Source organism: Liolophura sinensis, chromosome 1, assembly GCF_032854445.1.
Source record: "Liolophura sinensis isolate JHLJ2023 chromosome 1, CUHK_Ljap_v2, whole genome shotgun sequence".
NCBI classification, from domain to species: Eukaryota; Metazoa; Mollusca; class Polyplacophora; order Chitonida; family Chitonidae; genus Liolophura; species Liolophura sinensis.
This window is the reverse complement of record NC_088295.1, coordinates 55,367,816-55,389,382: the sequence shown is the minus strand read 5'-3', so window position 1 is coordinate 55,389,382 and position 21,567 is coordinate 55,367,816. Positions and strand designations below refer to the sequence as shown.

Sequence of the window (21,567 nt, the reverse complement as noted above, 5' to 3'; positions counted from 1 at the left end):
GGGCCAGATGGGGCATTTTCCTCAATATAACTCACAGTTCCATCAAGGTATGTTTGGCATGACAAAAGGCAAGAGATATTGTGAGTGTTTGGGGTTTGACGTCATACTTAACAATTTTTCTGTCGTATGATGATGAAAGTGATATTGTGCATTACAACCGTTGATACATGGCCACTTTCACAAAACTGCATAAATCAATTTTTCACAACTTTTCTTGTAAATGACGTCTCCTTATGGCACTATAAACTTTTTACGGAAAAAGGTCAGGAGAAATGTGACTTACAAAGTGTTGTGAAAGTGACCTCTGTATTGCAGCACAGGAATGTTAATGACTTTATTAAGATGGTGGAGCTCATCATGATATTCTGCTAGGTGTTTTGAGGAAGCATTTCTGATTTTTTTTTTGTTAGTCTGTTCAGTATATAATTTTTTGAGAGTTTCATTCTCTGTATTGTGTGAAGTATACTAAGACAAACACATCACAAAGTGGACTACAAACTCATTGAATTATTCATGTCGCCAGCACTAACTGAAGAAAATTATTATCTGCATGTAATGTTTTCCTTTTTAGTAATAGGATTTTCATTTGATAGTTGATGAAGTAGTATTGTTACTGATGTGTCTGTTTGTTTCACAGGTAACTATCCTCGTCAGGCAGGTCCTGGTCCTGGTCCAGGCCCAGGTCCTGGTTCAGGCATGCAGGGCTATGGTGGTCCCCACCAGAACAGCTTCAATGGACCCAGTCAGATGCCCCCGGCCAGCTCCATGTACGGCAATATGAACAGGAACATGCCCAATATGCCTAACATGCCCAATTCTGGCTATTCCAATTCCTTCAACCAGGGAAATAATATGCACATGGGAATGGGTAACCAGTATGGGAATTTTAACACGTCGAACAGTCACTCGACCCCGGGCACAAACTCGGCCATGGGAATGAACTCTATGGGACCGCCGATGAATAGTGGCTTACCGAACATGAGCAGCCAGGTGGGCCCGCCCACTTCAGCTAAAGGTGCTCAGGCTGCTGCCCAGGCGGCCATGCTGGCTGCAGCCAACTCTGCGGTCAATCGTCCACAGCCGAGCGTACGGCCCAGTACCCACCCCCATGACCAACCACCAGAGGATGTACACGCCCCAGACCATGAACCAGATGGGTTCCATTGGGCCACATGACTCTATGACAGGAGGCTATCCCGGAATGAATCAAATGTCGAACTCCCAGCCTATGAGCCAAATGCTAACTCCATGTCTCAATCTCCAGTGCCTAGTTCTATGAACCAGATGCCCAATTTCAATGGTCCGAGGCTGGGGGCATGTCCAGCAGTTCAGGTATGCCCATGATGCCCCATTCTACCATGTCATCATCAGTGAATATGCCAAACTCTAACATGCCCAATATGAGCATGCCCAACACTTCCACACCTCATTCAGGCATGCCCGGGGTGTCGAATATGCCTTCACACTCCTCACACATGCCTAATGTAGGTATGCCCCACCACTCAGGTTTTCCCACAAACTCTAGTAACCCTTTGTCCAATATGGCCAATATGAGTGCTGGAATCATGTCCTCCAACCCGCCAGGCAGTGGCATACCCAATACCAGCATGTCAAACAGTTCAGTGGCTTCTAGTGTTAATTCAGTGTCCTCGGATTCGGGCGTTTCGTCCATGGGCTCGGGGAAAATGTGCTCTTCAAGTTCCAGTGGTTCAGGACCTACGCCACCTCTATCGGCAGACAGCAAACCCCAGAATAGTGCTAACCCAGCTTCCAGTATGGGTCAGTCTGGCCCTATAGAGCATACAGCTGGATCAGCCCACACTAGTGCCCCGACTACGCCTGCCTCGGCCCCGGTGCCCGCCTCACAGGGCCTCCAAGTCTCTGGTCCTCCGACCAGTGTACCCTCTACCAGTGCACCCCTCAACTGCACAGCGCAAAGTGGTGAGGAGGTCAAGCCATCAACAACAACAGCCACTACTAATTCAGGTAAGTACTTTCTGAAACGTATACTTTGTGTGCTTGTCAAAGTTCCAGTGTCATGTGTACCTTTATTTTTATTGGCCTACCATCAGATTTGAATTTCGTGACTTTGACAAACAGCTGTGTACTGTTGATACCTTAAAAACACTGATCTGGAATTTCAGTGAAGATATCAACTTGATTTTTGTAGACACAGTTTTTTTGTGCGTTGTGAAATTGTCTCCGTTTGTTGAGTTTGGAGAGTAGCATTTCTCACGTAGTGACACATTGAATAAGTTAGGTGATTTTTCTTTGAATTTGATACTTTGGATTGACTTTACTTCACCATCTGAAGTAAATCCCCCCAACTTGAAGGACCCCCCCCCTCCCCCCCCCCCCCCCCAAACTTAAAGCTAGTCCCAAACTAAAAGCCGGCTAAGTCTGTATTGGCTGTTAGACAATGAAGGTTCAGAAAAATTCCTGGGAAATTTAACGAAGTTGTCAAATTCATCTCTGGACAGATTGTCAAATTAGTCCTATATTCACCCTTAACCCATAGACAAAATTCTTCACATTTGTTAGACTGATGTGTATGGAACTGAATTCTTATAGTTATACAAACAAATCCATGAAACTGTTCACATGAATGATATTGTTGTATACCCTGTCCAGAAATTGCCTTAAAAAACAATCATAAAAAACATGAGGATCAAGAGGATAGAAAATCAACTCTGTCTTCTGATTTTATCATGTGAAATGCCCAAAATATTAGGCCTTTGGATGGTGAAAGGTTCCCAGTAGCCCTTTTTATCAATGAAGGTTTGGCCCCAGTTTTCATTCTCCCAGTTGTGCCTTTGTGAATCAGAGGATTCATCATTCAGATGTATACAAGCACAAAGGATGTGTGGTAGTTTGCCCAGGGCTTCCGCCTAGTTTCTGCCACCCATGAAAATGATTGTTGTGATATGTTGTATATGGTCTGAAATTTTACCCTAATAAATTTTAGAGCAAATAAATGTCACAAAATATTACCTCTCGGGGGTTTTTCCAGAAGGATATCCCAACTTTCAAATAAGTCTTTTTAAGATCAATAGAACTTATGGACAACATGAGCAATCTGGCCATTGACAAAATTTTAGGTCATTTGCATTTACATGAAACATTCCCAAGAAAGTCATAAAAAAACTAGTCAAGTAAGTTAATTAACACCAAGTATAGGTACATTATATATGCATGTGTATTAGTTATAAGTTGAGCGTTGTTGTTGTAGTAACTACCTCAACCGTGGTGACACAGAGTATAACCAGCCCAGTGACGAGCATTGCTGAGAACAGCAATAGCAGCAGTACAGATGCTCACTCAGAAAACATGGTCAACTTGCCCGTTGTGTGTACACCAGCTGTCGTAGAAGATACGCCGGACAAAAAGAAAAAGGTAAAGGGACGAAGATCCACAGAAGTTTAGTTTTTCTTCAGATTTGTCGTCTAACCCTGTTCATAGCCTAGATAAATTGTTGACTTCTGGCACATGCATGTGAATGTGTTCAGTAGACGATTTTCTCTCTCTGTAACTTCTCCATATATCCCGTGTTTTAATATCTCTGTACTGGGGATATCAGGCTCTGTTCTGTATCTTGCTAGAATTGAGAATGCTGGTACTTTGTGAAGAGCCAACAACAGGGCTGCTGGAGAGGACAGAATGCCAGGGTTGAGGCTGAAGGGATGCAGGGGAGACTACTCCTCGTGGCAGATGTGCTGCTGGCCCTTTGATGTGGTTTTGTTTTTCAGTTGACTTGAACTTTAGAATAGTCTCATTTGCCTGTGTCTTAAATGCTGTCCTTGTTTTTCTCTGAAGAACTCACGGCGCACTGCCCGACAAGGATTAATCCTTTATGTTTCAGGCATGCCACTGACAATTTGATGTCTATTTTTTAGTTTTCTTATCTGCATTTGTTCTGTTCACTAGATTCTAGAGTTCTGAATGGCAGTAGTATAAGATGACTTATCATTGGCTGTAAGCAGCTGCGTGACTTTGTTAGATGCTTATAGTCAGGCATGCGGATCATTGGAAGATTACAGTTCATTATACACTGAAGTTTGCCTGCGACACATTCTTAAGTGGAAAGTACAGGTTTCATGAACACTATTGGGATCCTGATAATTGTTTTTTGTTTTTTTTCCCTCTTTGAGTCCCGATCTTCTCAAAGTGAGTTGGTGTAAACTTTGTGTGTATTTGTTCCATAGGAGAGTGTAAGCCTGCCACAAACCCCTGTTGGCATAGCCCCGTCGCCAGGCACCGCGAGTGTGTCGTCCTTTCATGAGGAATTTGACAACATTAGCAGCCCCAGTTGGCCTGGCACACCAGTAAGTGGGACTAACCACAGGGCTGGTCCTCTCTCCGGTGGGGTTGGTCTAGTTTTGTCGCGTGTCCGTGGTCTGGTGGTCACAGTTGATATGGTGTGGCACCTTGCCAGTCATTGGTTGGTGGTGTACCGTATGTAAGCACAGTACTGTGACACTGGGGTTCAATATTTGTCCTGTTGACGCGGTGGGCTGGAGAAGGGGCAGGGGTTGTCTCCCCTTTTCTTGGGTCCAAACTTCATGGGTATCACTGGCTTGCATGCTTCCATCCATGTGTGCCCCATACAGCCCTAACTCCCGTATCCCTCCACCCTTACCCCTCACACCCTCATTCCCTGGGGAAGGGAGGAGGCCTGACCCCCTTGGTCCTATGCCCTGTCCACTCGCTCCGTCCACGCCAGCCTTCCCTGTCCCATCACTCCACCCACCCGGGTTATTATTGTCTGTCTCATTCACTGTTTGCTGGTATGGCTGTTGGTGTAGTACGGTATAAGTATTGTGCTTTGGTGATTCTTTGTAATATGGATTAAAGTATTTTAAACACTGCTTTGTTACTGGGTATTAACCATGGTAGTCAATAAACAACTGGAAGATGGAGTACTCGAATGAATGACTGAACTTACTGACTTTGCTGACTCAAACCATTGCCACTGCATTTAACCTGTTCAAATCCTTCTTTTAGACTTTAACCGCCTTCATTCTCCAGTCTATCCCCAGTTTTTGGCCCCTTTTCCCACAGGATGCCAGTCAACATATGTCAAATGTGTTCCAAATTGTGAAAACGGTATATATTTTTATTGGTGCATCTGTTCTCGCTGTTTATCGTCAGTTAAACAGGACTTGTGATATAACTGATAGGTCTGTAGGAAAGGAAAGGTAACTCTGAGCCGACTGTATTTGACTGTAAATTTAGTCCATGGCTAAGTTGCTCATTTTACCAGATTCTGAGAGTTTTAAGTAGGTATCTTGAGGTTTGTTCAGAAGGTAGAGTGATATTCTAGGGGAAAAATATAACCTAATGTAATATATTTGGCTTTAAAATTATAGATTTATGGGCAACATTTTTATGGCAAATATAGTAAATCTAAAACATGTACATGTATTTTGAGAATTTTCTGGATTACCACCCCTGGTGGCAGTTGGAATTCCTTGCTCTCAGTCGTGTACAGGAATATGTACGTTGATGTATCGTGTTTTATTGCATGCCTATGTTGGTACTTTCACGAGCTTAATGAGGAAACATTCAGAATGATTTAATAACCAGCTAGTTTTGGTGCATGGTTTTTCACTCCATTAATTTGGCATTACCACTACATTATCAAGGGTATGATACTGATCTTTAATCGGGAGCAGTCGTGCTCACATTCTAGTTGCACCAAGCATATGTTTGAAGGTTTTGTTTGTCACCCATTTTATTTTGTTTTGCATGAATTGTTAATATTGTTATTGTTCACTGTTTTTTGATGATTTCATATTACTGATAAATGGTGGAAAAACCAAGGGAACATGGAAATACTTTGAACAGGATTATTGGATAGCACACCTGTATGAAGGACCTAACAATGTAGTGATTTATTTATATTTAATTGGCATTTTTATTTGGTTCATAGTGGGTTGCTTACATGGCAGTGGTAAGTGGGTGATCTTCTTAAACACTGATGACATTTGTATCTTTAAAAAACCATCTGTATTACTGTATGTATGATAAATTCGTTTAAAAAAACACAGTGTACAGTCGCTGTACAGGTGATACACTCTTCTCTTACAGATGAGTGTATCTACGTGCTGCATGTTTAATTGCTGATCAAATTGGTAATGGATGGAGATGTAGAAGTTCACATCATGCCAGAAAGGCTAGTTCAACATATTTATGTTGAAATGTTTTAAATTTGTAACAGATCTGTGACCGTGTTTTTAACCTGTGATTTTTGTGCACTGTGATTTCAGAAGTCCAGCACGCCTGACCTGAGTAAGCTGTTTGAAATGGGAGATGAGCCCAACAGGCGGCCCTTCCTGGAAAAATTATTCCAGTATTTAGAGGAAAAAGGAAACCCTGTGACTGCCATGCCTTCTATTAGCAAGCAGCCATTAGACTTGTACAAATTGTATTTACAAGTGAGAGAGAAAGGAGGGATGGTAGAGGTAAGTCCTCATAAAGGTTGTGTATTTGTAAATTTGTACAGTAGAATAATTTAAGACATATCTGTATTTCATCTAAAATTTGTCCATGACTAAGAAAATCATTTTGCGTGATTTTTTTTCAGCTCCAAAACTTAATATCTCATTATGATTCTGTTGAAATGTGCGACTTTCAGGTGACGAAAACAAAAAAGTGGAAAGAAATCTGTGGTGTGGTGAACATTGGGGCCTCTGCTAGTGCTGCCTTTACGCTGAAGAAAAATTACATCAAATACCTGTTTTCTTACGAGTGTAAATTCGACAAGGGGGGGATTGATCCTGCCCCTATCCTGGCCCAAATGGAGGCTGCGCTCCAGCAGAAAAGGGAAAGTAAGAACCGGGCTCGAGCACCCTCACCAGGTAGGATAAAGCAGATCCGAATCTGCTCACTTTTTGTCTTAACACTTCTTCTGTAGACATAAAATACTTTTTCAACTTATGCTGCAATCAGTATTTTTTAAGCATTCCAGAAGAACTCCTGGGTTTGTAATAATTTGCCCAGTTTAATGACCCCTAGATCTTTAGCTACACAATGAGATCATTTTTACTTTGTATTTAACTTTGAGTAATTGTGTGCATAAATTTCACTGGGAAAAGTGCTTTAGACGTCCAAAAGGTGTGTTACAGATTTACAGTAATTGGGTGAAAGACTATGCAGTAATATTGGTATGAAGGATACTGTACTGTTAGCTGCTTGAAAGAGATGTTCAAGTTTGATTCAACTTTTAGGAATAAAAGAAGTGACTATGAAACATGATTATTCAACATTGGAAATAGGCATGTGCTAATGAGAAAAGCGTAATTGACTTAGAACTCTCACTGAGGGAATGAGTGAATGTTTAGGGGTTTGAATGCAGTATTTCTGAGATTCTGTGGCAACAACATGGTATGCTGACCAGACTAAAAACATCCCAGATCAAGACACTTTTAAAACTGGCTAAGAAATCTGAAATTGTTCGAAACCAAGTACGACATTAAATATTTTCAAACATGTATAAAAATGTCATTGTGGTTGTAGCATATTTACATTTTATCACACATTTATGTACATGATTGTATATCACATAGCTATGTTGTACATGTAATAGGTTTTGCATTTACTCATGTTGATTTTTTTTTTGCATGCTTCTCTCAGCTAATTCTCAAGGATCTCAAGATGCATTCCGACCAGCCAGCGCGCCCAACAGTCAGGGAATGGAGTCCTTCCACCCAGGCATGCAGCAGCCTACGGGCTACATGGGCAACGATGTAGGTATGGGGCCAATGGGCAACAGCATGATGCCACCCAACAGCATGATGAACAATATGGGTGGGGGCCTGCCAAACATGCCCCCTCCTGGTGCCATGGGCTCCATGCAGCCCCATCCCATGGGTGCCCACCAGCCCATGGGGGGCGGTGGCAACATGCAAGGGACTATGATGCCTGGAAACATGCCCCAGAACAGCATGATGCCTCACAACAACTACAACATGCCACAAAACAATATGATGGGGCCGGGTAGCAATGGAATGCCTCCCCCGCAGCCTGGTAATGCCAGCAACATGATGCCGAACAATGCGGACAGCGTCAGTGTGCAGGATCCATTTGCGGATGAGCCGAACACTAACCCTAACACACAGTACCCCAGGTATGGAGGGAACAACCAGATGCCTTACAACTCTGGGATGCAACCGCCCACATCAATGAACAACAGCTACAATCAGTTTGGTAATCGCGGTGGAATGGGAGGCAGCAATGTTCCTGTGCCACCCTATAACAGCAGTGCAGGCCATCCTGTTGCTAGCAACTACAATGACACAATGAATCGTACCCCAAATCAAACAGAACCTTTCAACGAGTCTTACCGTAGACCACCTGGGCCCCCTGGTCCCCCTGGGTCACAGTTGTCCACAGATGGCTTCAGTGGCAACCAGTCGGCAGACCCCTACAGCAGTAATAACTCCAGTCAGTTCAGTGGGAATCGTATGAATCAGGCTGGTCCCACCAGTGGCCAGTATCCTTTCGGGCAGCAGCAGTTTGAAAGGTGCATTTTATTATCATTGTATAAGTGAAGTGTCAGGATTTCTTTCAACGATTAAAACGTTATTTCACGTCAGACATCACTTTTGGTTTTACATTTTCATATGTTACATAATATCAGAAAAGAAATATTTAATTTTATGATGTTTTAATTTGAACTGAGTGAGATGACGTCATAATACAAGGTTAACTTTAGTTCCTCCAACAACACCTGACTTCATACTGTGTGTAAGTCTGAAGGTGTGCAGCTAAAGGCATTCAACATATAAACATTTAATTGCTCAGAATTGTCATATTATCAAATACAAATGATGAAAAGAATATTTATACTTTGCTGTTGCAGAGTTAAGGTTGAATGCCATATTCAGTGATCTCGTGAAAGCTGGAAAAGATAACCCTGTCAAATCTGTATCCCCTGCGTTATCTTTTCAACCTCTCGCTTGAGCAATATTTATTGTATTTAACTGTCACTGTAAAGCGCAGTATCCTCTAATCATGAAAAATCTACATCAACCTTACTCTTGTGGTCATTCAGGTCATCTGACATGAAGGTCTTGAAGACCTCTTGCTTTGCACCAATATGGCTTATAGCTTTTTCTTGCTCTGTGGGGGAAATTCATGCAGAACTTGTAGAAAAGGCTGGTGGTTTACTCAGTCTCCTCCACCTATGGATATGTTGTCATATTCATGAGGTAGTTCAGCATAAAACACCAATTAATCTTTACCAGCAGACTGGAGGTATCTGTCTCAGTCATGACATAAGGTATCATTGAAATGAACTTGTGAAAGATTCTTATGGATGAATAAGGATTTATTGGGATGATTTGTGTCTTGGATCTGATTGATTGAAACTTTGGTTGATTAGACGTATATTTTATTTGCACATAGTGTCCTTTTGTTTGTTTTTTTATTTCATGTTATTATAAGTTATAGAAATATAGATAATATAACGTGTATTTAATCTGTTGTTGTATATAGGTATGAGCAGCAAGGCTCAATGGCCCCTCCTGGGAACCAGCCATTCCGCTCACCTTCTCACCCCCAGCAGCCTATGGGTGGTGTACCCCCATCACAGCAGCACGGGCCCGACCAGATGTACCCAGGCCGTTACAGCAGTCAGCAGGCCTCCCCCCGTCCTCCAATGTCACAGCCCAACCAGTACAATCAGCAAGCGGGCTTTCCAAATCAGGGCTCTGGATTTCCTACCCCAAGTAAGACCATGAGCGGACCCGATCAGTATCAGCGCTACCCGACACCTCCTCCACCCCCACACCAGCAGCCGCCACAGCCCTCCACCCCTCAGTCTGCACAGTCCTCGCCATTCCCCAGCCAAAGACCCATTTATGGCACACCGCCCAAGCGCTACTTGGAGCGCCCGGAATACAACATGCCACCAGGTAACTGAACATGCCATCTAGCTGTGGCCTCTTGACACTGAGCTAGTAATGTTGTGTTCAAAAGATTGCAACAGCAGGGAGCAGTTTAGATATTGCATTGCTACAGTAATCGAATGAACACAATGTCACGTGCGCTTCATGAAATAAGGCCTGCCCTTCAATTTTCATGCTTCCATCAACCTGTCTGCTTGGCTTGATGGCTGGCTGCCACTCTATGCCTTAATTGTGCATTTCTTTTTTGTTTTTTTTTTTACGCTGCGTAGATAGAAAAAAATCACACCATGGAAATCAATATGTATCATCTTTCCAAGGGATATTACAAAGTTAAGCTAAGTGTGTACAAGTAAGTCATGTCAGTGATTTCTTGGACAAATATGGTCAACAGGCCTACTTCTGCACATGGAGCTTAACGTAGTGTTCTCCGCTGAACATGCAGCATAAGTCTATGGCAGCTCTTCAAACTAGATTACTGCTCCCAGCTGTCCATTCAGGGTGTGTTGCATTTGGGAGGGTCATCTGCCCCTCAGTCAAAAGGCTTTCAATTTTCTGTTAGCTCAGAGCTTGTTTGGTGTTGTGAGGAGAAAATGGATTTCTGATGAAGCATAACTAGGAATAATGGGAAAATACAGGGAAACAGTTGGGCACATTTTTTGTGCCCAACAAAATGATAGTGTGATTTAGTATGAAGAGACTCTAGAGCAAATGAGGACCTAGTTTATGACCTTCCAGTCCAAAAATTAATAGAGGTCTGCCTGCGTTTATTTTTCCCTGCAGCTTATTGCCAGCAGCCGTCAATGTACGGCGAGAAAAACACCATGGGATCTGGGTATGGTCCACACCGCTCGGGTATGCTACCTCCTCACCATGACGGACAAATGGCCGGTGGGTGTTCTGATGGTGTCAGACAGACACCATGCTCTCCTGCACTTGTTCTGTGTCGGCTCTCATTGGGGGCCATTAACATGTGGTCTGGTTTTGTGATTGTCTTGCTTGGTGAAGTGACTTTTACTTGGTGTGACTACACAGTGTATGCTGAGGTTTCACTTCTAATTCACTCTAATACCCACTGGTAATTGACCGATCAACACACAAATAATGGCAATGTCCACCAAACATGTAGAATGGGGGCATCAACTTGTGTTTTGGTAATACTGCAGGTGCCATCAGAGACCACCTTTGCATGTTGTCAGAAGCTTGTTACGAAATACAAAAATGCCTTAACAAATCTCCACGAGAGTCCCCAAAATGAAAAAAGAAAAGGAAAAGAACATTTTTTTTTTTTTTATTGTCAGAATTTCTGTGAAGCTTGATATTACTGAAAAGTTACCGGAAAAAATAGGATGCCTGTTGAATAGCTGTGCACCTTTTGGTTGGCTTTAGTGTTATCTGTGTTGTTTTGCACGTGGAGCATTATAAAGATGTAACAGCAGTAAGGACACCAGTGTGTATCCATGCTGCTTGCTGAATTACAGCGGCTGACCCATTGTTCAAGGTCAACCAATATTGTCGGTTAAGAGATCAGCTAAACTGAAAATATGAAATATTCCTTGATTATTACAGGAGGCTATGTCCCTGGTTTCAGGAATTGGTTTGTTTGTGTTCTCCTCACCTGTGAATGATGAAAATGGAAAAAATATTAGACTAATCTCTCAAGCATCTATATCCAAAACTGCATGCTTTCATTTATGCTGTCATACATTATCAATACATGGTGTCATTTAAGCATGCTTTATCTTCATGAGCTGATAAACTATTAGAAATGTGAAAGGTTCTTAGAATTGTTGTTATTCACCACTTACCTGGTCATGGTTCCTTTACATGTTTTTATTTATGTTTAACTAAAACCAAGAATGGGAGTTCTTTTGATAGGCTTGGTTTGTGTTACGTCACATTTGATGGCATGTGCATTATTGTAATACAAAATACATTTAGACTGCAGTTTGAATTGAATGGAGTTGAAAACTATTTGAGGATATTGGACAGGCTTATGCGGGAAAAACTTTTTCTTATTTACAAAGAAATCCTGTTGGTAGTAGAAGCATTCAGATTTGTAAGGCAACGAAACACTGATCAGAGCATACCATAGAAGCTTATTATGATTGACCTTAACAAAATCCTAGAGACGAGATCTTAAAAAAGTTTCTGAGCAACCCCAGCGGAGTACAGATAGTATCATTGTCTTAGGATTCAGAAGTAGATGATCAGTATTAAATACATTGGAAGATAAAGATCCAAGTGTAGCTCACATTCAGGTACCGTTGTTGCCTTGTCAGCAAAGTGGTCTGTTTCTTAAGAACTTTTATCCCATATTCTCGAGTACGTGTGTTAAAGTTTGCATGGAACAAATTCATCATGGTATCTCAGGGTTTGATTCAGCGTCTTTGTTTCTGTTTTCTGCCTGTCACAAACATATTTCACGTGGTCATTCATCATTAGAATCTGATTCCTAAGATTCATCATACATAAAAGATGTAATCCTCCAAAAGCTTTTCTTTCAGAAACATTTTGATTTCTCAACAGATCTTGAGTTACCTGTAGGCAGGGAGATATTTGCAAGAGAATACATTGGTTGTTGAAAGTGTTAAACCCGTTGCTTATATTTCCTCTTTCCAGAATCTCGCCGTGACATGAGTGGATGGTCACCCATGCCTCGATACCCTCCGCAGCACCCAGGCTCCCCTTATTCAGGGCCCTCCATGGGCAACATTCCCCCGGGACACCATTCTAATATGGCCATGTATAACAGACTTAACAGACAGATGTCTCCTCAGAGAGAAAAGATGGGCTACATGTCACCTCCTAAGTTACAGGTATGTCATACCTCCTGCTCTCACTGACAGATGGGTATACCAAATATGAACACCTAAACAAAAGTTGTAGGGTGTTCAGAAAGGGCAGGTAGCAGCCTGCAGAAAGCTGTCTGTTGTTCATATAGAGGCCCACTTCAGATACTCTGATCATTTGTATCAGTACTAATTGTGACATAATTGCTTTCAATTCAGTCATCTACTTTTGAACTTGGACCTTCTTGAATTATAAATGAAAACCCTTCACGAGTTAGGTGTCATGTTAAACTGTGCCCATAAAACTAAGTGGAAAAAATTCTAGAGCCTGGCAACAGTCTATTAAACCATGATTTATTTATTTGATTGGTGTTTTACGCTGTACTCAATAATATTTCACTTATACGACGGCGGCCAGCATTATGGTGGGTGAAAACCGAACACAGCCCGGGGGAAACCCACGACCATCCGCAGGTTGCTGACAGACCTTACCATGTAAGGCCGGAGAGGAAGCCAGCATGAGCTGGACTTCAACTCACAGCGAGTGCATTGGTGAGAGACTTCTGGGTCATAACGCTGCGCTAGCGGGCTACCCAACTGAGCCACGGAGGCCCCCGTTAAACCATGGTGACATAAGTACATTTGTTAAGGTGATTCCTCTCTGTCTTTGTTTGAAACATACATCTCATACACCAGCCAATTAGAAATGATTCCATATCCCTTTAAGGGACAGTTGTTGTTTTGCTAATGTCAGATGGTATGACTTTGCTGTTACAGAAGTCCGGAATGATACAGAATACTCACTTTATGCCGAAAAAGGAGATCATTTTCCCACCTGACAGTGTGGAAGCCATCCAGCCTCTGTTGGCAAAACGGAAAAAGCTCACAAGCAAAGATGTTGGTATGTACTGTGACTATTCCTCGGGAGATTTGTGCAGTACAATTCACCAAATAGCGGAGCATCTAGGAGCAGATGCTACCATGGTAAAGGTGTAGCAATTGTTAAGACTGGGACGTCCAAAGCCCTTGAAATAGTTAAGAAAGAGAACTATTTCATGCACTGCCACTATTATATAGCCGGTGAAATTTCCGTTGAGCTTTCAGCGTGACAGCTCCAGATCTAAGTGGATCGTGGTTAATGTGTGTCTTGGCACAGCTAATGTTGTTTTTGTAATTTTACCTTGTGTCGTTCATTGAAGACCACTTGTTTTCCACCAGAATAGTGTGCAGTTGTGTAGTTAGAAAAGTTTGTAAGTTCCAGTCTGATTTTCTCTACCCATAAAACTATGCTGCAATCGTGTAATTGAAAAGTTCTTACTTGCGTGTGGCATTAAACAGCAGTCAGATACAGAAATAAATAACCGGCACCTGGCTCAAGAGATTCAAAATATGGAAATTACCTCTATAATGTAAAGCCCCTGGAGATTCCAGTCAAGGAGCCCCTAGACAAATGAGAGCTACTGGTTCCATTTCGTGAGGTGTCCATTAATGTTATGATTTTATGGCTTTAGAAACTAGGAAGGAGGTTGTCTAAAAGATAGTGATGGTGTTAAGTGTAGCATGTTAACTTTGTGTTGTAGGTCCTATAGAAGCTTGGAGGTTGATGATGGCCCTGAAGTCTGGCATGTTAGCAGAGAGCACGTGGGCATTGGATACCCTCTCAGTGATGCTGTATGATGACAACACAGTGGGCTACTTCGGTCTAATTCATCTTCCTGGATTATTGGAGGTGTTGATAGAACACTTCCGCCAGTGCCTCGTTCAGATCTTTGGTTTCTTTGAGGAACTTGAAATTGGACGTGCGAAGAAGGCAGAATCGCTGTCGCCGCGTAAAAAATTAAAAGTCACGTCAGAGGACGATGCTGAGGCTGATGAGTCTCTGGAAATGGACATGAGCAGGGATGAGATTGATTGTGACAGTCGATTGGTAGTGCCAGATCCTAAGGAATTGAAAGACAGTTTTAATTGGGAGAACTACACGTATGTCACAAGGCAGGGGAAGTCTGTCAAAGTGGAAGAGAACTCAAAAGATGCTGCTATAATGGCAGACACCAAACTCTGGGACACTTATGTAGGGTTTGATAGTGGCGTGCGTCACTGGAAAGTTGGGTGTGGGGAAACTACCAAACATATAGCGACGCATTTTGAAAGTGATGATAACCTCTCCATAATGAAGGAACTGTTCTACCGCTGGATTTCTAAAAATAGCATCTCCAGAGTCAAAATGGAGAGGGAATGTGATGAGAATAGCTCAGCATCTACGGAAAATTGTGAATTATTAGAAGAATGTTCTAAAGAGATGAATGGAACTTCAACAGAGGACAGTGTTAAGGCGGAAGTACCTGAGGTAAACACTAAGGACTCCACAAATAATAAAAGCAATTGTGTTTTGGACAGTAGTGATCATGTGAAAAACGATTTCCTCAAAGTTCCCATAAAAACTGAACCTAGTGATCCAGACAACAACAAAATGGAAGTGGAAACAGGCACTGATAAGTCGTGTGTCAATGGTGAAAGAAAGGACAATAAAACAGATGAGGGCAAGAAAACCGAGGATTCTAAGGAGCCAGTCTCTGGTGACTCTAAGGAAGATAGTGCCACGAAATCAAATGAGAAAGAAACATCTGATTCCACTGCCAATTCCAGTGCAGACAATTCCATGAAAAGTGAATGCCAAGACAAAGACAATAGCAGCAGTAAGCCATACCTGGCTTGTTTCTTCAGCTCTGAGAACACAAAGGATTTACTACGAGGCTTCAAGAGGCCATTAAAGGAAGATCTAGAAGAGGAAGCTTACCAGAGGGACGAGCCTGCCCTTTGTCTTACCTCTGCTGCTCAGGAAGAAACCAGCCGGCGCTGCATTTGTGTTTCAAACATCATCAGGAGTTTGTCATTCATTCCAGGAAACGATAAGGAAATGTCTAAACATGCAGGACTCTTATACATTCTGGGCAAGCTCTTGTTGCTGCATCACACCCATCAAGTTCGCCCCAAGAAACGGCCAAAGCTTGACCATGATGACAGCGTAGCTGAGGACCTGGTTGACTTAACACACGGGGCCGAGGGTTGGTGGTGGGACTGTTTGAACGCACTACGGGAGAACACGCTGGTCACGCTGGCAAATTTGTCTGGAAAGCTCAATCTGTCCAAGTATCCAGAGGAAATCTGCCTGCCAATTCTTGATGGCTTACTTCACTGGTCTGTCTGTCCATCTGCATGTGCCCAAGATCCCTTGCCCACCATGCCATCCACCTCCGTCCTGTCCCCCCAACGGCTTGTCCTGGAGACCATGTGTAAACTTAGTATTCAGGAGGCTAATGTGGATCTCATGCTAGCTACTCCACCATTTAGTCGTATTGTACAGCTGTTCAGTAACCTCTGCAAACTGCTGGCTAACAAGAAGCAGCAAGTGACCCAGGAGTTTGCGATCGTGATGCTGGCGGCTCTGGTGCAAGGGGACAGCAGTGCTGCCAGAGCCATTGCCATGCAGCACCCTTGTATATCACTGCTCATTGACTTCTTGGAAACGGCCGAGCAGAACGCCCTGCAAGTGGCCAACACTCACGGTGTGCAAATGCTGCGCGACAACCCTGAGACAATGGGCACTAGCCTGGACATGCTTCGGCGTGCTGCATCCACGCTAGTGCACATGGCCCGCGTGCCAGAAAACCGGACTTTATTTGTACATCATCAAAGTAGACTGTTAGCATTAGTCATGTCTCAAATTCTTGACCAACATGTGGCGCAAATCTTGGCTGAGGTTTTGTACGAGTGCTCACAGTCCTGAACAGGCACAAAGAGTTAGTATTTATGTACAGTCATTGTTTTCAGTGTGATCACACCATTGTTCATCATACACCTTCTCCTCTACATTTTTACCATAATAATCACTCTACCAGTGTTGTCCGGCGGTCCCTCTATCATGTAACATACTAGCTGAGAATTTGGGGTCCAGATATATTCATATATATACATACAAACATATATATATATATATATATATATACATCTTTATAAGTCTAGCATCATCAACTGGTATGATGCAGAGCACCAGAAAAAATGGACTGGTGACAAAAATCGTTTTCACTTTGTGGTTCTCTTTGCACTGGCTGTTCTTGTTACAAATGCAAAACATGGTGATTTCATTGCATGTGCAGTTAAGAGGACTGCCAGTAGATTGTTGGGTTTTTGACTTGCCTCTGGTATCACTGGCACTTGTATATAGATCAGAATATGTTTTGTTCGGTGCTTGCTGTCAAGAGAGCACGTTTGTGTTACAGAGCTTTCCCCCCGCCCCCTGCCCCCTTTTTTTTTTTGTTTGTTTGTTGCTGTAAATCGGGTTAAGCCTGTAGTCTTTCCACATGGCCTGGCCGTACAGAGATGGCAATTGTCAAGAGGAACTCCAGCATACAACCCAGGTCACTGGACACGAATTCAAAGGAAACGGCAAGCCGTATCTCACAGATATATAAATATTTATGTATAAACTTTGTTTCATTTGGAACACACTCTTTAAGTGGAGCAAGTATGAGGGGAAGTATGTCAGAACATAAAAATTGTGCTTTTCTACACACAGGCAGTTCCATTTGATCACATGAACTGAGTTAAGATGGAAGTATAATCGATTTTGGAGATGATTTCATGATTCTTGTCTGTTATTATTTTTTTTCCTCTTTATTTGTACAAAGGCTGAAGAAGGATGTTTAAATCCTCGATTTGCGGGGCTCAATCCTGAGTCTTGGTGACGGCCATTTTGATGCGTTTTGTAGTCTTTGAAATGGCTGGTATTGTCAGAGTACAATGAAATATGGATACGTACTATGCCAACGGTCAACACACAGGTTACAATTCAGAATATTTCCTCAATTTGCCGTTCAAAGAAGTGCAGTATTTAATTGTGGATTCCTGATAAATGTAGTTTAATACAAATCTACAGATGGGGATGGGTGGTTTTACTGTGTCGTGTGTAGTTCCATTATGTAGTTACTTCTATCATGAATAACTTTGATATTTCTATTTACTCATGCAAAGCTTTATACCCATTATGTCAGAGGAAGACTATTCCAAATAAATGTATATACAACATGAACTGAAAAAAAAAATGATGTCTGTTGCTTCTTTTGGGAGCGGATTTTTGTCACCTGACAAAAGGTAATTGGTTTGCACCAGGTAGTGCGATTCCGTCGACCAATGTACCTGACCGCTGTTATATAAAGTGAAATAGTCTTGAATAGGGCGGTTAAGTACTAATGGAAGTAAGTACAGATGGGCGTCCCGTGAGGTTTTCTGGGTTGCGTGATTTGTTAAGTGGGAATTGGTCAAAGGAGCCAATGCTAGGGTGAAGTGTTAACGAATAAAACTCTCAAATCGCTGAAGGTGAAAAAATCCTACACTACCATGTCACGTGGCAGAAGTGGCATCTGTTTTTTATTATTATTATTATTACATTTATTATAACATTTGCATCAGAAAAACATTTCACAAAAAAAGAGTTATTTAGAGTAGACGAACTGTTGGCTTAGCGTTTGTCATGTTTGGAAAAGAAAGAGGTGTGATTTGTACATCCGGAACACCGTAGGAAAGGCGATCGGTGAACTGGCAACAAAAATGTTCTAACAGTCACATGGTAAAGTCAGACTTTTTCTGTTTTTACCTTGGCTTCAAATGGTTGGGTTTCAAAACTCTCACAATATGGCTGTAATATCACCAAAGTCGCGTGAAGCCATAGCCAGTCGTGATCATATTGGACGTCATCATTGTTTTTAAGACATGTGTCGTTGATGACGATGGTTCGGTCCAAGATCGACCACTGCAGTTTTTAATAAGTCTGGAATTCGGCCATACTACTAAATATATTATGTAAGTAGTGTCGCAAGTGTCAAAATTATACCAGAGGGTATCAGTAACATTACATTCATATTTTTGCTTGAAATTGCCCGTTTCAAGGTCCACTAGGCGAATGTATTCACAAATCTATGTATGCATTTCTATTGGTGAAATATAGAGGTTTGTGTTTTAAGTTGCAAAAGCCCGATGTGACGTCACTGGTCCCAGTATTGTCAGAAAAGGCCACTGTAGAATCCAGTGTTTCAAAGGCATTTTACTGGGTTGAAAATTTAAAAAAAAAACTCAGATTGTTTTTATGAACAATGTTTAGTGGTCTTTCATCAGAGACATACGTTATGATAGTGTTTACTTTACCTTTAATCTTGCTAAAAGGTCAGTCACACCGTTTTTTAATATACTCTAATCTACCAGACCAATTATCCTTGAAGTTGGTCCAAAGACGCTATCAAGGAAGTTAAAATTCAGCCCCCCCCCCCCCCCCGTGACAATTTATTACTAAATTTATTACTCAGGCAGTGTTGTCTAATTCTCTGTAACACGTCACTGTCTGTTCATGTATAGTTGTGCGAGCACATCATTGAAGTTGTTTTTTTTTAGTCTGGAATGCATGGAAAGAAATAATATGAAAGTGATTTATACAATCTGCATCAGTTGAAGTGTATGTTTGCAAGGTGTTTAATAAAGCATATTTTGAGAACATTAATGTGTAGACTGATAAAATTATACTTTTGGTTAAGTCTCGAAACGCAACCGATGCAGTTTATCTCAGAAAGAAAATCGAAAAGTTAAATAAATATCACTGAAAGTTGCTCTTTAATAAACAAAAAGTTTGATTAATAAGGGTATACACTTTCACCAGCCAAAGAGCAGAAACAAAGTACCCTGCTGTTAAGACATGCACTTTGACAAGAGCTCAATATTGTGGACATTGTGACACATGAATAAATTATACAAAAACACTTTTCCAAAAAATTGTGCGTAAAAATAAAGGCATGTATATAGCAAACAATTACGCCTGAGACAGAAGAAGCAAGGGATGTTTAGTACAATTGGCAAATTGGTAATGAAAATGTCAAAGTAGGTCTATACCGATATAGCATTGTGTGTAAGTTAGGTAAGTGGGATGTGTAGTGTTTCAGCTACCGCTACTTCGCACGGCGTGTGTCCTGTCTAGATGGGATAACAAGAAGTCGGTCACGTTTTTAAGGCCCCTGTAATGAAGTACAGTAATAGGAAGAGCGTACTCGTGGGGAAATTGGACAGATTGCCAATTTAACCGGGTCATTCTGGCCCATTAATCTTGTCCCAGGTTGAGCGGCCTGTCAGTCAAAAAGCGAAGAGTTAAATACGGCCGGAGTCCTCCTGGCGCGGTGCCAATGTTTACTAACGGGTAAAATGCCAGGTCAGCACATTCAGTCTTTTCTTCCAGCGGGTCGCGCGAACCGAGTGTTTGTTATTATTAATAGCACCAGATGAGCTTCCCGAGTGTTGTGTCTAGCCTTTTGTGGGCTCACTGTTACTATATTTAGATGACGTCTACTTAATTTTATCCGGCACGCTGAAGGAAATCCCCTACCAAGGTGTCACAGTTACAGGATAAATCAATGAGAGGATAGCACGATTGCCTGGACTTAGATAAAAGGTCAGGATAACTCGTCGGCTCGGTCGTTGTGTGCCTGTGGCTAGCTCTTGAACAGCTGATCAAAGCACGGGCTCTTCATGGACGGGTAGTACTTTCTGTCATGCGGGTAATACTTTCTCTCATGCGTGTACAGGGTATATACGTCATGCCATGCACATCTACATGGTTAATCAAACTGCATGATCCGTGCAGTGTATAATGGAATTCACGTGTCACAGCCAACTTGCCGTGAAAATCTCTCGTGCATATACACAAAGGCCTTGTCAAATTTCCGGACTGAAGCCCAGTGTTTCGGAGAAATGTGATATTTACTCGCGTATCAAATAAAGGCTGTATTTATATTAATGCCTCTGTATACCGGAATTTATTTTGCGAAAAATAACTCTTCACTAAGTGCTGGTTTATGTTTTACCCATATTCCCACATGCCTTTTGGGAAATTGAAGAGGATCCGGCTGTTTCCAAATCTCATAAGCATATACGTATAATTGTCTACACATTAGAGGCAGGCATATAATGTATTAAGTGCTATATGTATCACGAAAGTGGCTGATATGTGGGTGTTACTTGCAGCATTATCACAGCAGGAGAATAATCAGTTGCATTGTTTCAGTTTTGATGTAAATATTTTGACAGAAGTCATCGAAAATCTTATAGCTATATAAGCTAAATCGGGATTGAAACGCGGTCCTCCCGCTGACGAAGAGGGCGATCTTCGACCATCGCGCTGCAGAGAGAAGGTTGTATTTTACAATACTGCTACATTCAGTACGGTCCGGCAAAGCCTCAAAGTACTTCTTCGAACAAGCACACAGTTGTGATTATAGGTAACTTCCTTGTCCAGCATCGACCATGTATATAAATATCACAATCGCCATTGTCGCGTAAAGGAACTAAATTAATCTGTGTATTTATAGTTGTAGTTGGTGGTATAAAATTCCTGGTAGTGTTTCGTTCTTTCATTGGTTTGTTTGTTGGTTGTGCAAATGTTTTTACGTTCTTCCACACGGTGTTTCTTGTAGCCTGCTAGCTCCATTGCCATCAGTCCGTATAATATACATTCAAGAGTAGGCCTATATAAACCATAGAATTGAAAAGCTTCGCTGGCTCTGTTTGTTAAAGTGAAGGACAGCGCCTGACTAATGTTTATGTTTATTGAAAGACTACCATTCAAAGTATCTTAAACCGGCATTAATTTTTTTTTTTTGGAGAGTGAATGTTTAGTGAATCTTCGTCTTGACACAACTTCAGTGCGTCTCCATTATCGACAACAAGGTGACGTCACGTTTACTCTAGCATCCGAACGTCAAAGTTATTTTCCGTATTATAGTCAAAGCAGTAGAATATGGGAAATGAAAGGTGTCAACTTCGGTGATGAAGGT

General features: G+C 41.9%; 1 protein-coding gene across 1 annotated transcript in view; it reads left to right on the top strand.

The window, feature by feature from the left end:
* LOC135462179 (trithorax group protein osa-like) overlaps positions 1-16,669 on the top strand; it is a 59,802-nt gene extending 43,133 nt beyond the window's left edge. The window contains exons 13-23 of the mRNA XM_064739577.1: positions 638-1,128; positions 1,272-1,986; positions 3,230-3,393; positions 6,267-6,461; positions 6,635-6,857; positions 7,633-8,521; positions 9,496-9,914; positions 10,689-10,796; positions 12,528-12,724; positions 13,475-13,598; positions 14,278-16,669. Of these exons, the coding sequence (XP_064595647.1) occupies positions 638-1,128; positions 1,272-1,986; positions 3,230-3,393; positions 6,267-6,461; positions 6,635-6,857; positions 7,633-8,521; positions 9,496-9,914; positions 10,689-10,796; positions 12,528-12,724; positions 13,475-13,598; positions 14,278-16,484 (5,732 nt within the window). The 3' untranslated portion in view covers positions 16,485-16,669. The remainder of the gene's footprint in view (positions 1-637; positions 1,129-1,271; positions 1,987-3,229; positions 3,394-6,266; positions 6,462-6,634; positions 6,858-7,632; positions 8,522-9,495; positions 9,915-10,688; positions 10,797-12,527; positions 12,725-13,474; positions 13,599-14,277) is intronic.
* The last annotated feature ends 4,898 nt before the right edge of the window (positions 16,670-21,567 follow it).